The sequence below is a fragment of the Amblyraja radiata genome, chromosome 24, assembly GCF_010909765.2.
Source record: "Amblyraja radiata isolate CabotCenter1 chromosome 24, sAmbRad1.1.pri, whole genome shotgun sequence".
In the NCBI taxonomy this organism is placed as follows: Eukaryota; Metazoa; Chordata; class Chondrichthyes; order Rajiformes; family Rajidae; genus Amblyraja; species Amblyraja radiata.
Genome location: NC_045979.1, coordinates 21,878,486 through 21,895,356, shown reverse-complemented (window position 1 = coordinate 21,895,356; position 16,871 = coordinate 21,878,486). Strand labels below are relative to the sequence as shown.

Genomic DNA, 16,871 nt, shown 5'->3' with positions numbered 1-16,871 from the left:
CCAACATTTATGCTGGGGTATACTCTCTGCTTTTACTCACCCTCCCAGGCTGCGCTTTAGCCGAGACAGTCCCTTTGTTCAGTGCATTGGTTCAGAGGTATCTGCACCAAATAGCATCTGCAACTTACCTGCCCAGTCTTCCAGCCACTGTTCTGTTCTCTGTTCCTGCCCTCCTCATTGTTTACTGGGCCACCAGGTCTGGTTGTGTTGACATTTGACCCTGCTCACTAGCTCCAAGTCACGGGGGGGGGGTGATTGAAAGAAGGAAATTGAAGTTTCATTTTAGGTATTGAACCATGGTGGTGTGATCATTCCCCCCCCCCCCCCCCCCTGAAAGAGCAGCAGAGGCTGATTCAAACAGTACTTTCCAAAGGAAGTCAGTCATCTGAAGTGTTATGAGAAAAGATCACGCAGTGGTGGTTGTGGAAAGTCTACGTCAAACAGTTTCCTCAACACGTTACTGAAGGCCGTCACCATGACTGCTTCCTTGGTGAAGTGGGCCACTATTTACTCGATCCAGCCATTGATTCAGGAACCCATGTCATGATACTGCCAGAGAGGATCTGGAGGTCATATTGACCAGCTGTACAGTCCAGCTCACCTCCAATCCTCAGCCCCTACAAACCAGGTTAATGTAAACACATAGAGGAGGCGCTGTGAATTTTCCTAATGAGCTGGCAGAGAGAGCGAAATAATTTGCTCCTCTGGTGTAGAAACTTCTCCCGTCTCTGACCTGAACTGCCAAGCCTTCACTCTGAGATGGGGACCCCTGGATCCAGACACTGCAGCCAGCGGAAACCTCCTCCCCACGTCCACTCTTTCGAGTCCTGAAGGACTTCAGATGTTTTAATGAGATCATATTTTGTTCCTCTAAATTTCACAGAGAAGAGTTCCTCTCAACACCAACACATCCCTCCCTCAAAACTATGTTGACATATGAATTGCCTCTCATTTTCTTCCCCATTCCATTATAGATACACGGTGTGATCACCCATGCATTTAACTTTGCACCTTATCTACCTTGCCACCCAGCCTGCTACCTTTACGAAACATGGATATGCAACATTTGGTCCCTTCACCCAAACTATTGATGTAGATTGTGAACGGCTGGAGCCCCGACAACAATTCCTGCAGTTCCTACAGCCTCACAACCGGAAATCATTCCCATTCTTCCTACTGGATTGTCCCCAACCCACCGCTGAAGGCACATCATTGTGGCAACAGCTCAATTTGTGTAATAACCTGCATGGCACCTCAAAAGGTCTTCTGAAAGCCCACACATCACCTGCTTCACGGTTCACTATCCAACCAGCTACAAATGTCTCTGCATACTCTTGAGAAATCCACAATGCCTCCGGTCAGACCAACACTGAAGAAGGGTCCCAACCCGAAACATCACCAATCCTTTTTCTCCAGAGATGCTGCCTGGCCCCGCTGAGTTGCTCCAGTCATTCTTCACTGTTCTATAATTGCATAATTGTTCCATACCACTTCCTAACAATATTCCTGATTTCCAATGACAGGCCTATAGTTCCGCCTTCCTTAAATAGAAGGGTCCCTATTCCAGAAGTGAATGATAACTCCTAGACCTCAAGTCTTAAGCAACAGCAGAGAACAGGGATGACAGGATCACAATGTTGCTTGGGTGTTTACCCTGTCCAAGGAGATAGGACAATTCAGTGAAGAACCCACCACCCCTAGTTTTCACAACCATTCTGTTCCTGCTAACACTAGCCAGGTCTAGGCTCTATGTAAATATCTCTGACCGTTTATTGTACTTCACTCAGAACGAGAAGTGTGGAACATTCAGAAGCTCTTGTGCAAGTCTTTTATCAACTTTCAGTCCAAACAAACTGCATCAGTTTCACCCTCCTAAGGCGAACTGGAGAAGGCAGGATCAAGGCACAGCTACTCTTCCCAAAGTGCACATTCTTCTCTCGGGCATTTCCTCGAGACGCCATTGTGGCAATCTGCTACTGCGTGCATTTATCTCACTGTCAATTCTGAGGATTATGTTAATCTCTCCAGCCTTTTAAAAGAAGTGGAGTCTTTAGGATACAGAAAGGAAGCCATTCAGACCACAGCCCACTTGTTATGGGGAAAAGCCCAGTCAGCTCTTATGGGGATAGGAGGTCTCTCGTCTATTACATAGGGTCAGGAGGTCATTCAGCCCACTGAAGAATCCGCTCAGTTTCTGGGCTATAAATCTATATAAGAGAACCCGAGACAAATCCTCAGTCCAGAACATTTCCGATATCCAACTCATCCTCTCTCTGAACATGTAAACTCAAGACTGCCTGTTCAATCCCTGTAAACTTGCAGGTCAGTTGTGGGCTGGGTCAACATCACTTATCCGCAGTTCACCCCTTTGGAGAAGCATCCATTTAAATGCAGGTTGCAAATAACCTCTGAACAAACACGTCTCCTCTGTCAGAAACCATAGCGTGATTTACGAGACAGTGCAAAAGGAGCTTCACTCTGTATCTAGTACATGCCCTGGTGAGTGTGACGGGTCAGTGTACAGCGAGCCTCACTCTGTGTCTAACCCGTGCTCTGGGAGTGTGTGATGGAACAGTATAGGGGGGAGCTTCAGACACTGTATGAGTGACTCTCAGAAAGACTGTCTCAACCTCTCTGGCCTTTTGCTTGTTCAAACTGCAATGAGCAATGGAAGAGATTCTCACAGTTCACAGTTCTGATTATTTCCTTAATACCACAATTGAGTTGTTGAACGAGCGATCGCAGCCCACTTTGGGGCTGGAGGTCAGGGATCCCAGGCCCTCTGCTGGCTGTGCACCGAATGTCATCTGTCTGTCCCAGGGTGCAGATTAGCCAGCTGGGCTCACTCCTCACTCACGTCACTGCAGAAGTGGCAGCACCCTCTCACAATTTGTTGCTCCGAGCTGGAGCCAATTTCACCCCAAACTCCACTCAGGCCCCGGCAGTGGGCGGTACACAGCATTGAGGGGGGCAGGAAGGAGCGGGATGGCAGGCACAAGGGGGAGGGGAGGGAGAAGGAAGAGGAGGAGGTGAGTTTCAGGAGGGAGAGGAAGGCGCGAGTTCAAGGGGGGGGAGGGGAAGGGGGGCACAAGGGGGGGAAATGGGCACAAGGTGGGGGACAAGAGGCGGGTGCCAGGGGGGAGGAGGGCGTGAGATGGAGGGTTTAGTCAGCAAACGTGGAGGGGAGTGAGTGAGTGAGTGGGGGAGACCTGAGGAATGGCGAGTAGATGGAGAAAGGAACAGAGTTAGAGGAGCAGCAGTGACAGAGAGAAGGAGAGGGCTTAGATAAAGGGAGGGGGTTAGAGGGGATAAGAGCGGAGCACATGCCACCCTCCAGGCCTGTGTGTTGGAGGTGCCCCCCACGCCCCTGCCCCTCAGGGCCCGTGCTGCAGCATGAGGTTGTGTAGCAACCTCTGCCTGCCTGCCGTATAGTCATCCTCGTCCACGTTGACCAGCAGCTTGATGGCCTCATGGCCCACGGCCTGCTTGAGGGAGTCGGTGATAAAGACGCCCTTGAGGGCCTCGAGCAGCGAGCCGTTGATGTAGTCCCTCCAGAAGGCGTCGAGGTAGGTGAGCTCGGAGAACTTGATGTCGCAGATGATGGAGCCTAGGTCCCGGGACTTGAGGATGGTGTTGGCCTGGGCGAAGCGCTCGAACTGGCGCTCCAGCCGACCCGGCTTGTTGGAGAAGACGTTGCCCTCCAGCGCTGTCTGGTGCTGGCAGTACTCAGCCCTCACACGAAGCCGGATGTCTGGGGGTGAGAGCGTAGGTTGTTCCTGGGTAGCAAGCAAGGAGCAATCGGGAGAGGCGAGGAAGCACAGGGGTCGGGTAATCAAGGGTAAAGATGGAAGTGGGGAGCCCATCGATGGCAGGGGGAACGCGGTGGGAAGGGGGAAGCACAGGGGTAGTGCGGTTGGGGCAATCTGAGTGGGGAGGGGCAATGGGGGGGGGGGGGGGAAGAGGGAGTCCCGGTGGTGTGCAGTTGGGCGAGGATAAGGAGGGCATTAGGGGAATGAGCAAGGCACAATATTGCAGGGAGGGAAGAGTAAGTAAGGGGCGATCTGGGGAAGGCGAGGGAGAGCAACACCAGACAAGAGAGGGATCCTGGGAGGTGGAGGCTGAGAAGATAGAAGCCGGGTGAGGGAGAAGTGGTAGCATGGGAGAGTTCAGGAAGAGGACCGGAGTAGCGGAGGGGTACGATGGGCCAAGGGGAAGGGTTTGGCATTGAAGCGAGCAGTGAATTTGCCTCAATCTTAGTCACTGTGGACAGATAACGAGGGGCAACAGAATTCCAGCTCCAGACAGAACTCACCACAGGTTTGCTTCTCCTTGCTGTCCAGCACGGTGGTCTTCTGCTTTCCCCGCCGGCCCCCTGCACCACGGACCTGGTACAGTCTCTGTCGGAGGGGATGGGACACAACAGGGGAACAGCACAACAGCCGACCTATGAGAACAGAAGGCCATACTTAGAGCGAGCTACACTCTGTCTAACCCACACCCCGGTAGTGTGTGATGGGACAGTTTAGAGGGACCTTCACTCTGTGTCTGACCCGTGCTCTGGAACAGTGTAGAGGGAGCACACTCTATGTTTCTCAGAGGAAGGATGAGCTGGCTCCGGGGAGGGTCCAGAGGAGGTTTACAAGAATGATTCCAGGAATGAGTGGGTTGGCATATGATGAACATTTGACAGCACTGGGGCTCTATTTGCTGGAGTCTAGAAGATTGAAGGGGGACCTCATTGAATCTTACAGATTAATGAAAGACATAGATAGAGTGGATGTGGAAAGGATGTTTCCACTGGTGGGAGAGTCTAGGACCAGAGGTCACAGCCTCAAAATTAAAGAGTGCTCTTTTAGAAAAGAGGCGAGGACGAACTTCTTTAGTCAGAGGGTAGTTAATCTGTGGAACTCATTGCCACAGTGGGCTGTGGAGGCTGTCAGTGGATATTAGAATGGGTGTCATGGGTAATGGGGAGAAGGCAGGAAAATGGGATTAGGAGTAGACTCAATGGGTCGAATGGCCTAATTCTACTCCAATAACATGCACTTTAACCTGTCCTATTTTTCCTTAACGAGGAGTGCTTTAGTTTTAGAGAAACTGTGCGGAAACAGGCCTTTCGGCCCATCGAGTCCGCACCGACCCGCGATCATCGCACATTGACACTATCTACACACATTAGGGACAACTTTATATTTACACCAAGCCAATTAACCTACAAACCTGTGTGTTTTTGGAATGTGGGAAGAAACCGAAGATCTGCAGTTGTATAGAGCTCTGGTGAGACCACATCTGGAGTATTGTGTACAGTTTTGGTCTCCTAATTTGAGGAAGGACATCCTTGTGATTGAGGCAGTGCAGCGTAGGTTCATGAGATTGATCCCTGGGATGGCGGGACTGTCATATGAGGAAAGATTGAAAAGACTAGGCTTATATTCACTGGAGTTTAGAAGGATGAAGGGATATTTTATAGAAACATATAAAATTATAAAAGGACTGGACAAGCTAGATGCAGGAAAAATGTTCCCAGTGTTGGGCAAATCCAGAACCAGGGGCCACAGTCTTAGAATAAAGGGGAGGCCATTTAAGACTGAGGCGAGAAAAAACTTTTTCACCCAGAGAGTTGTGAATTTGTGGGCAGTGGAGGCCAAATCACTGGATGGATTTAAGAGAGAGTTAGATAGAGCTCTATAGGCTAGTGGAATCAAGGGATATGGGGAAAACAGGCACGGGTTATTGATTGGGGATGATCAGCCATGATCACAATGAATGGCGGTGCTGGCTCGAAGGACCGAATGGTCTCCTCCTGCACGTATTTTCTATGTTTCTATCTTGTAGAAAATCCACGCAGTCATGGGGAGAATGTACAAACTCCGTACAGACAAGCATCCTTAGTCAGGATCGAACCCGAGACCTGGGGCTCTGGGGCTCTGGTGCTGTAAGGCAGCTACTCGACCGCTGCACCACCTTGCTGCCCTTTTTTGATGGACTTTCTTTGTAATTGCATTGCGCTCAACTCAGGACAGATCTTTAGAGATATGTACAACAAGGAACTTGTAGTTGTTGACTCCCTTCAGGCTCCTCATCATTTCTCCAGAAACTAGATGTATGAAGTGCAGTTGAAAACATGCAATATCTGGAGCGAGACATGTTAGATATGCCTCAGGATCATTCAAGCTGCAACTCCATCAATGCTTCCTTCCATTCTTGGTACATTTGCCACAGAAGTAAGTCCCCAACAGTTTGACCCTGGCGAATCACCAAGTCAAGCACCTGTCTCTCAAGTTACTCGAGCTTGGCGTCCAGCCCCTTGGTCGACACCCATGCATTTTCGTGACAGAAACGACAAATGTGAGCCGTAACAATATCCCACCATAGCCTTAGAGATGGGAACACAACACGGGACAGCGTAGAGTGTGTACCTGCCTCGTGCTACTTCCCACCTGGTTTGTTGTGCTCTGTCGCTCCCTCAGCAGCCAAGCTTCGGGGCATGACATAGGTGACGGAACTCTGCTCCAGGTATTTATCCACGGGATCCGGCGATACTGGAAGGGGGGAGAAGACGGAAGGCGAGTCATCGCAAGCTTTCCCTCGTTGCACAATCCAATTATTCCATCCATCACACCTCCTCCTCCCTTTCTCTCTGTAGTTTGTGCCTGCTGGGAATATCTACATTGGTCCCTGCATGGTTCTGACATCGCCGCGGGTTGTAATCACTCTTTTCACAGCACCTACCACTCACGCACCTTCTTTCCTGAACTTTTTATATTTCCCTGCGTTATGAACCAAACATAGATTAAACATATATCCATAGATAGAGGGGAGTCAATCTACCCCATGACAGAAGGGTGGGGAGTTGTTCAGCCCCAAGATCACCCTTCATCCTCCTGCGCTCCAAGGAATAGAGTCCCTGCCTGCTCAACCTCTCCCTATACCCCACACCCTCGAGTCTTTCCAACTTGACACCATCTTTCCTATAACATGGTGCCCAGAACTGAACACAATATTCTAAATGCAGCAACACCAACTTCTTATGTGACTGCAACATGATCTCCCAACTTCTATACTCAATAGGTAGCCACAAAATGCTAGAATAACACAGCGGGAAGACAGCATCTCTGGAGAGAAGGAATTGGTGATGGGTCGAGACCCTTCTTCAGACTTCTATACTCAATACTCCGAAGGCCAATGCGCCCAAAGCCTTTTTGACCACCCAATCTACCTGCGACTCCACCTTCAAAGAATGATACACTCCTGGATCCCTCTGCTCTACAACAATCCACAGAGCCCAACCATTCACTGTATAGGTCCCACCCAGGTTAGACTATCCAAAATGCAACACCTCACATTTCTCAATATTAAATTTCATTAACCATTCCTCAGCCCACCTGGCAAACCGATCAAGATCCTGCTGCAATTTTTAACATCCATCTTCACATCATATCCCTCAGAATACTCTCGAGTAACTACTACTGATGTTATGCTCACTGGCCTATAGTTCCCAGCCATTTCCCTGCAGCCCTTCTTGAATAGAAGCACATATGCCACCCTGCAGTCTTCTGGCTCCTTGCCTGTATTTAATGACGACTCATAAACCTCAGCCAGGCCTCCTACAATTTCCTCTCTAGCTTCCCAGTGCCTTTGGATATTTCTGATCCGGCCCAGGAGATGTGTCTTCCTTCATACACATCAGGACCTTGAGCATCTCTTCGACCGTAATACTGACTGTTCTCAAGACACATCCATTGACTGCTCCTATTCAAGAATAGCTACTTCCCCACAGCCATCAGGCTATCAGGCTATAAACCTGGCTCGGACAAAACTCTGAACATTAATAACCCATTACTTGTTATTTGCACTTTATCAGTTTATTTATTCATGTGCTTTGTAGTCAATGCCTATTATGTTGGGATACTGAGTTGGATGATCAGCCATGATCATATTGAATGGCGGTGCAGGCTCGAAGGGCCGAATGGCCTACTCCTGCACCTAATTTCTATGTTTCTATGTTCTTTGTCCTATCAGGAACACATGACAATAAACTCTCTTGAACTTGAACTCTTGAAGTTCCTCTGTCCTCCACTTTCTCATGCTAAAAACTAATAGAGGATTTGTCCATCTCATGTGGCTCCATACAGAATTGACTGCTTTGATACCCGAGGCATCGCTCTCTCTAGTTACCTTTTTCCCCCCCCTTTATGTACATAAAATTGTTTGGGATTATCCTTAATGCTTTCTGCCAGAGCTTTCACCTGTCCCCTTTTTGCCCTTACGATTTCTTTTTTTTAGCTAGCTCCTTAGTTCCCCAAACTCCAAATCAGAAATACAAGGATGGAGTTAAAGGGAAAGAGAGTATAAGAAAAATTAAGAAATACACCAGATTTAACAGGGCAGAAATTTCACGAAGGTATAGGAGAGTATGGCCAATTGAAATAGGAATCGAAGTGAAAGGTGAGGTGAGTAATGGATTTAAAGTATTATATATGAATGCACAAAGTATAAGAACTAAAGTAGATGAGTTGAGGCTCAGTTAGAGATTGGTAGATATGACATTGTGGGGATTACCAGGATATGGCTGCAGGAGGATAGGGACTGGGAACTGAATATTCAGCGTTATACGTCCTATAGAAAGAACAGGCAGGTGGGCAGAGTAGGTGGGGTAGCTCTGTTGGTAAGGGATGAAGTTCAGTCCCGTGCGAGGGGTGACATAGGGACTGACGATGTAGAGTCGCTGTGGACAGAATTGAGGAATTGTAAAGGTAAGAAGACATGAATGGGAGTTATCTACAGACCCTCAAACAGTAGCCTGGATATAGGGTGCAAGTTGCAGCAGGAGTTAAAATTGGCATGTAACAAAGATAATGCCACTGTGGTTATGAGAGATTTCAATATGCAGATAGATTGGGAAAATCAGGTTGGTTCTGGACCCCAAGAAAGGGAGTTTGTAGAGTGCCTCAGAGATGGATTCTTAGAGCAGCTTGTACTGGAGCCTGCCAGATAGAAGGCAATTCTGGATTTAGTGTCTAATGAACCAGATTTAATAAGGGAACTCAAGGTAAAGGAACCGCTAGGAGGTTGTGACCATAATATGATGAGTTTTAATCTGCAATTTGAGGGAAAAGGTTAAATCAGAAGTGTCAGTGTTGCAATCGAACAAAAGGGGGCAATGAAGGCATGAGAGAGGAGCTGGCCAAGGTCGACTGGAAAAGGATCCTAGCAGGAATGACCATGGAACAGCAATGGCAGGAATTTCTGGGCATAATCTGGAAGATGTAGGATCATTTCATTCCAAAAAGGAAGAAAGATTCTAAGGGGAGTAAGAGGCAACCGTGGCTGAAGAGAAGTTAGGGATTAAATAAAACTAAAAGAAAAGGTGTATAACACAGCAAAGAAGCCAGAGAATTGGGAAACTTTCAAAAGACAACAGAAGGTAACAAAAAGGGCAATACAGGGTGAAAAAATGAAGTACGAGGCTGAACAAGGAGACAGATTATTATCTCAATGGTGTCAGATTAGGAAAAAGGGAAGTACAACGAGACCTGGGTGTCCTTGTACACCAGTCACTGAAAGTAAACATGCAGGTATAGAAAGATAATGGCATGTTGACCTTCATAACAAGAGGATTAGAGTAAAGGAGTAAAGAGTTCCTTCTGCATTTGTACAGGGCCCTGGTGAGCATATCTGGAGTATTGTGTGCAGTTTTGGTTTCCTAATTTGAGGAACGACATCCTTGTGATTGAGGCAGTGCAGCGTAAATTCACGAGATTGATCCCTGGGATGGCGGGACTGTCATATGAGGAAAGAATGAAAAGACTATGCTTGTATTCACTGGAATTTAGAAGGATGAGGGGGGTTCTTATAGAAACATATACAATTATAAAAGGACTGGACAAGCTAGATGCAGGAAAAATGTGTGCAGTTTTGGTTTCCTAATTTGAGGAAGGACATCCTTGCTAATGAGGCAGTGCAGCGTTCACGAGGTTAATCCCCGGGATGGCGGGACTGTCATATGAGGAAAGACTGGGCTTGTATTCACTGGAATTGAGAAGGATCAGAGGAAATCTTATAGAAATGTGTAAAATTGTAAAAGGACTGGACATGCTAGATGCAGGAAATGTTTTCCCAATGGTACACAAAATTGCTGGAGGAACTCAGCGGGTGCAGCAGCATCTATGGAGCGAAGGAAATAGGCGACGTTTCGGGCCGAAACCCTTCTTCAGACTGATGGGGTGTGGGGAAAGAAAGAAGGAAAAAGGGAGGAGGAGGAGCCCGAGGGCGGGCGGATGGGAGGGTGGGAGGAGACAGCTAGAGGGTGAAGGAAGGGGAGGGGACAGCACAGGCTAGCCAAATTGGGGGAATTCAATGTTGATGCCATAAGGGCGCAAGGACCCCAGACGGAATATGAGGTGCTGTTCCTCCAATTTCCGCTGTTGCTCACTCTGGCAATGGAGGAGACCCAGGACAGAGAGGTCGGATTGGGAATGGGAGGGGGAGTTGAAGTGCTGAGCCACCGGGAGGTCAGGTAGGTTAAGGCGGACTGAGCGGAGGTGTTCGGCGAAACGGTCGCCCAACCTACGCTTGGTCTCACCGATGTAAATTAGCTGACATCTAGAGCAGCGGATCCCAATGTTGGGGGAGTCCAGAACCAGGGGCCACAAACTGAGATGAGAAAATACTTTTTCACCCAGAGTGTTGTGAATTTGTGGAATTCCCTGCCACAGAAGGTAGTCAAGGCCAATTCTTTGGATGAATTCAAAAGAGAGTTAGATAGAGCTCTAGGGGCTAGCAGAATCAAGGGATATGGGGAGAAGGCAGGTCACTGAATGAGGATGATCAGCCATGATCACAATGAATGGCAGTGCAGGCTTGAAGGGCCAAATGGCCTCCTCCTGCACCTATTTTGAATTATCATATTGAATGGCGATGCTGGCTAGAAGGGTTGAAGCCTACTCCTGCACCTATTTTCTATTTTGCCTTACGTTTGCCTGCCTTGCCATTGATTCTAACAGGGACGTGCATGTCCTGAGCTCTTGTTAGCACACTTTTAAAAACATCCCACTTTCCTGACGTTCCTTTTCCTTCAAACAACTTACTCCAATCAACTTGAGCAAGTCCCTCTCTCTTACCCTCAAAGTTGGCCTACTCCAATTTAGCATTTTAATGGGCTCTCTCTGTCCCTATTCATAACTGTCTTAAACTAACCAAGCAGTGGTCACAGGTCCCAAAAGGCTCCTCCATGAACACTTCATCCACCTGCCCCTCCCAATTTCCCAAGAATAGATCAAGTGTTGCCCTCTCCCATATGGGGCTCTCTACATATTGCTGGAGAAAGCTCTCCTGAACACTTGACAAATTGCACCCCTTCTAAACCTTTCACATTATGATCTTTCCTAATATGACCTACTAAACGAATGCAAAAAAGCAAAGGAAATACTTAATCGACTGTCGCGGGTAAACTCAGCGGGTGAGGCAGCGTCTATGGAGCGAAGGAAATAGGCAACGTTTTGGACCAAAACCCTTCTTCAGACTGATGTGAGGGTGGGGGGCAGGAAGAAGAAAGGAAGAGGAGGAGCTAGTGGACTGAGGGAGAGCTGAGAAGGGGAGGAGAAAGTGGGGACTATCTGAAATTAGAGAAGTCAATGTTCATACCGCTGGGGTGCAAACTGCCCAAGCGAAATACGAGGTGCTGCTCCTCCAATTTGCGGTGGTCCTCTGGCCATGGAGGACGCCGAGGACAGAAAGGTCGGATTCGGAATAGGAGGGGGAGTTGAAGTGCTGAGCCACCGGGAGATCAGGTTGGTTATTGCGAACCGAGCGGAGGTGTTTGGCGAAGCGGTTGCCAAGCCTACGCTTGGTTTCACCGATGTAGAGCAGCTGACATCTAGAGCAGCGGATGTAATAGATGAGGTTGGGGGAGGTGCAGGTGAACCTCTGCCGCACCTGGAAAGACTGCTTGGGTCCTTGAATGGAGTCAAGGGGGGAGGTAAAGCGACAAGTGTAGCATTTCTTGCAGTTGCAAATGAAAGGTGAGGACAAGGGGGACTCTGCCCTTGTTACGAGTGGGGGGGATGGGGAGTGAGAGTAAAGTCACGGGATATAGAAGAGACCCTGGTGAGCGCCTCATCTATGGTAGAAGAGGGGAACCCCCGTTCCATGAAGAATGAGGACATCTCCGATGGCCTGGTGTGGAACACCTCATCCTGGGTGCAGATGCGGCGTAGACGGAGGAATTGGGAGTATGGGGATGGAGTCCTTACAGGAAGCAGGGTGTGAAGAAGTGTAGTCCAGATAGCCATGGGAGTCAGTGGGTTGATAGTGGATGTCGGTCAGGAGTCTATCACCTGCGATGGAAATAGTGGGGTCAAGAAATGGTAGGGAAATGTCGGAAATGGTCCAGGTGTATTTGAGTGCCGGATGGAAGTTAGTAGTGAAATGGATGAAGTCAGTGAGTTGTGTGTGGGTGCAGGAGGTAGCACCAATGCAGTCGTCGATGTAGCGAAGGTAGAGTTTGGGGATAGGGCCACGGTACGTCTCCAACAAGGATTGTTCAACGTACCCTACAAAGAGGCAGGCATAGCTAGGGCCCATGTGAGTACCCATAGCTACACCTTGTATTTGGAGGAAATGGGAGGAGTCCAACGAAAAGTTATTAAGGGTAAGGACCAGCTCCGCTAGGCGGAGGAGAGTATCAGTAGACAGGGATTGGTTGGTTCTCCGGTCGAGGAAGAAACTGAGGGCTTTGAGACCTTCCTGGTGGGGGATGGAGGTGTAGAGTGATTGGACATCCATGGTGAAGATGAGGGAATGGGGGCCTAGAAAATGGAAGTCCTGGAGTAGACGAAGAGCGTGTGAGGTGTCTTGAACACAGGTAGGGAGGGATTTAACCAGGGGGGGGGGGAAAAGGATGGAGTCGAGGTATGTGGAAATAAGTTCGGTAGGACACGAACAATCGATTGTTGTTATTAGACTTTCTCACTCACTCAGAAGGAACATTTGACATCCAGTGCCTTTTACTTGGTATAAATAATTGCCATAAATAAATCACACAATACAGAATTCATGGTGGGAAGCGAGGGTGAACGTGGAAGATTGTTTCTCGGCAGGAGGCCAGTTACTAATGGTGTGCATCAGGGATTGGTTCTAGGCCCATTGCTTTTTGTCATCTATATCAACGATTTGGATGAGAATGTACAAGGCACGATTGGCATGTTTGCAAATGACACTAAAATGGGTGGTATCGTAGATAGTGATACAATACGATAGAACTTTATTAATCCCAGGATGGAAATTGATCTGCCAAGTCATAAAACACAAAATACATGAAACATGAAATTAAAGTGACGAGTGGAAAGGATTGGGGATGTGCAAAGATTGGGGAGGGTCTATCTCACAACAGAAGGGGAGGAGTTGTACAGTTTAATAGCCACAGGGAAGAAGGATCTCCTGTGGTATTCTGTACTGCATCTTGGTGGAACCAGTCTGTTGCTGAAGGTACTCCTCAGGTTGACCAGTGTGTCATGGAGGGGGTGAGCTGTATTGTCCAAGATGCTCCGCAGTTTTTAAGGAGCATCCTCCCCTCCAAGGCCACCTCCAATGATTCCAATTCTGCCGCCAGGATGGAGCCAGTCTTCCTGATGAGTTTGTTTATCCCATTGGCGTCCGAGGTCTTCGCCCTGCTGCCCCAGCACACGATAGCAAAGAAGATGGCACTGGCTACCACCGATTGGTAGAACATCTGCAGCATCTTATTGCAGACGTTGAAGGAGCGGAGCCTTCTCAAAAAGTACAGCCGGCTCTGTCCATTCTTGTACAGGGCCTCAGCGTTCCTGGACCAGTTCGGTTTACTATCCAGGTACACACCAAGGTATTTGTACTCCCTGCTAAACTTCACATCCACGCCATTGATGGAGACAGCGGTGTTCCTCTCCTCCTAAAGTCCATCACTGAAGATGGTTATCAAGAAATATATTGGGATCCTGATCAGCTGGCATGTCGGCAAAAGAATGGCTAATAAGATTTTAATTAAGATATGTGCAAGGCGTTTTGTATTTTGGGAAGTCCATAGTGAACTGTAGGGCCCTGGAATGTTATAAATCAGCGGGATCCAGAAGTACAAGTACATAGCTCCCTGAAAGTGGCGACACAGATAAACAGGATGGTGAAAAAAGCTTTTGGCATGCTAGCCTTCATCAGTCAGGGAACCGAGTACAGACATTGGGATGTAGAAACAAGGAATTGCAGATACTGATTTATAAAAAAGTTGTGATATTACGTTACAGATGTAGGCAAATTTGCACATTGAGTATTGTATTCAGTTTTGGCCACCCTGCTATATGAAAGATACCATTAATGAGGGAAGAGTGCAAAGATGATTCACGAGGATGTTGCCAAGACTAGAGGGCCTGAGCTACAGGGAGAGGATGCGCAGGCTAGAACTTTGTTCCTTGATATACAGGAGGTTGAATGCTGATTTTACAGAGATATATATAACCATGAGGGGAATGGAGAGAGTGCATATGGCAAAGCCCTTATCCCAGGGCAGGGGATTCAAAAATTAGAGGGTGCAGGTTTAAGGTGAGGGGGCAAAGATTTAATAGGAACTCTTTTGGGGAAAATGGAACAAGCTGCTTGGGGAAGGAATTGAGGCAAGCACAATAACAACATTCAAAAGACACTTGGACAGGTACATGGATAGGAAAGGTTTAGAGGGACATGGGTCAGATGCGGACAAATGGGACGTGCAGATGAAGCAGTGGTCAGCATGAACGTTGAGCCAAAGGGCGTGTTTCCGTACTGTCCGACTATCCCGCTAGGACCCAATTCCCCGCTCACTTTAAACACACTGGTCCCTGTTCCCCACTCACCAAGACCAGGTTTTCCCACTCATTTTAAACTTACTGGGACCTTGCTCCCCAATCCCTTTAAAGAGACCATGCTCTCTACACTTATTTTAATCTCACCATTATAGTAGGTAGACCACTTCACAGGCTACCTTCTAGTGGAATATTGAGCTCACATATTGAGGAAAGCTGCACGATGTTGAAGTGCCATAGAGTGATGATGAATGGAGATTTCACCTGTACTCTCTCAGACTGGGAAACCAATGTGTAACAACCAGATTGGCTTAAGAGCATATAAAAAAACATTCTAGATGAATACATTTCTGACCTCATGACCGCGGCACTATGCGACTTTGTTCTACGAAATCAGTCAGGACGCCCCCTCACCCGATTGCCCCACCCCCTGCCTCCCACCGCAGTAGCTTACCGGTCTTGCGCCGCTTAAGTGTGACGTAGGGCAGCAGGTCGTGTCGGGTGATGATGCGCAGGAGTTGCAGAACGTGTTGGAAGTTGGTCTCATCACAACGGCCCTGCCGCTCTAGGGCTAGGAAGAAGTCACGGCCGCTGCGGATCAATCCCCGCTCGTAGTCAGCAATGACGTCGACGAAGAGGAAGGAGAGGACACGGACGTCCCGGTGGGTGAGCTGGGCCCCCACGATCTGGAACATGCGGTGCAACGAGTGCAGCCCGTGCTGTTTGCTCAGCTGCTCCTCCGGCCACTGCTGGCCACTCCTCTTACCGCTGGCCGCCATGGGGGAAGGGGTGAGGGGGCAGTGGGCGATGAAGAGAAACACCTCCCCTGTGCACAGAAATCACCTCCCCCCACCCCCACCTCTTTCTTACAAGAGGGGGACTCGTGAGTGTGACACCGGGCAGTCAGATTCTCTCGTGTTGCATTACATCCCCCCCCCCTTCCCTCCCCCACCCACTCAGTAGGAATCTCTGCCTTCCTACGAAAGGCCTTCTCAACTTTTGTTCCACTCCACCTAGCCCAGACAGAGTCTGCAAGTCTTGCTAGTGAAGGGTTATCAAAGCCTTCACTAGCAGATGGGTTTTAAAGGAGGGTTGGGTAAGAGGTTAGCAGGGCAAAGTAACTTTGTTGTAGTGAAGAAGAGTTCAGACTGAGGGTGGTAGCGGATGGAAGAGATTAGATCCCTTAGAGTTAAAATCAGCACCAAATAGTATGTGGATGCAATGCACTGGAGCCCAACTTTGTAATAATTATCAGGTATTAAAGTTGATCGACTGGGATCAGAATACCTTCAAATTGATGATTGTAACCTTTCTCCTAATGAAAAGACCCAATAAATATGTTGCTTCGTAACAAAAGTCCAGCCAGTCTACCAATAATGGCTTAAAGGTTAAACAAAACAACCGAGCGAAAAGGTGAAGTTTTTGACAAGAGAGGGAAGGTTGAACAGAGTCTTCGGGTTAAAATGTGGAAGGTGGGTGCCCAGTAGAGGCTGCTCAAGGTAGACTTTGAGCTTCGAGGATGGATGGCAAGAAAAGGCAACCGGTCGAAAAAGGCGAATATAACCCACGAACCAATCAAAACCTTGCTGCAGAAAGCGAGGGCGGACAGCGTAGTAGGTTGTGTTTCTGTTGTAGTTCTGGGCAATATCAGGCTACCAGCCCAGAGTGGTCTTGTTGAAGAGTTGGGGAGCGAGAAGACGCCAAACACCAGGCCCAGGCTGATGGGAAGGGGCTTCCTACTCAATATCTTAGTTGTTCTGACCAATGGAGTGGGAGCTTGGGGAATGGTGGAGTTTCACCCAATATCTTCTGTTCCTTTTATATTTTTGTCCTTTTTGCAAAACACCTCCCTCGTCCGTCTGCGGCGTATCTCCTTCGTTTTCAGCGCCGTAGCTACCGCCTCCTCCGCTTGTTCAGCGCTGCCGTCGCCATCTTCCTCAGCTGGAAATGGGTGGAACCGCGATGCCGCTCGGGAGTTGTAGTCTCCGTGTGCGCGGCCGGCCGTCAGCATTGACGGGACGTAAAAGGAATGGACTACGACTCCCACCAAGCAGCTGTGTT

At 48.5% G+C, this 16,871-nt stretch overlaps 1 protein-coding gene across 2 annotated transcripts; it reads right to left on the bottom strand.

Moving 5' to 3' along the window:
- Positions 1-1,752: 1,752 nt before the first annotated feature.
- dedd (death effector domain containing) lies at positions 1,753-16,795 on the bottom strand. Of its 2 annotated transcripts, XM_033042616.1 has the most exons (4): positions 15,265-16,784; positions 6,441-6,542; positions 4,313-4,444; positions 1,753-3,751 (listed from the first exon to the last, which is right to left on the bottom strand). In XM_033042616.1, the coding sequence occupies exons 1-4, from the start codon at positions 15,587-15,589 to the stop codon at positions 3,375-3,377; spliced, it is 936 nt and encodes a 311-aa protein (XP_032898507.1). In that variant the 5' UTR covers positions 15,590-16,784; the 3' UTR covers positions 1,753-3,374. The 2 variants fall into 2 exon arrangements, with proteins under 2 accessions (XP_032898507.1, XP_032898508.1); XM_033042617.1 differs by lacking the exon at positions 6,441-6,542 and having other exon boundaries at positions 15,265-16,795.
- Between the last annotated feature and the right edge of the window lie 76 nt (positions 16,796-16,871).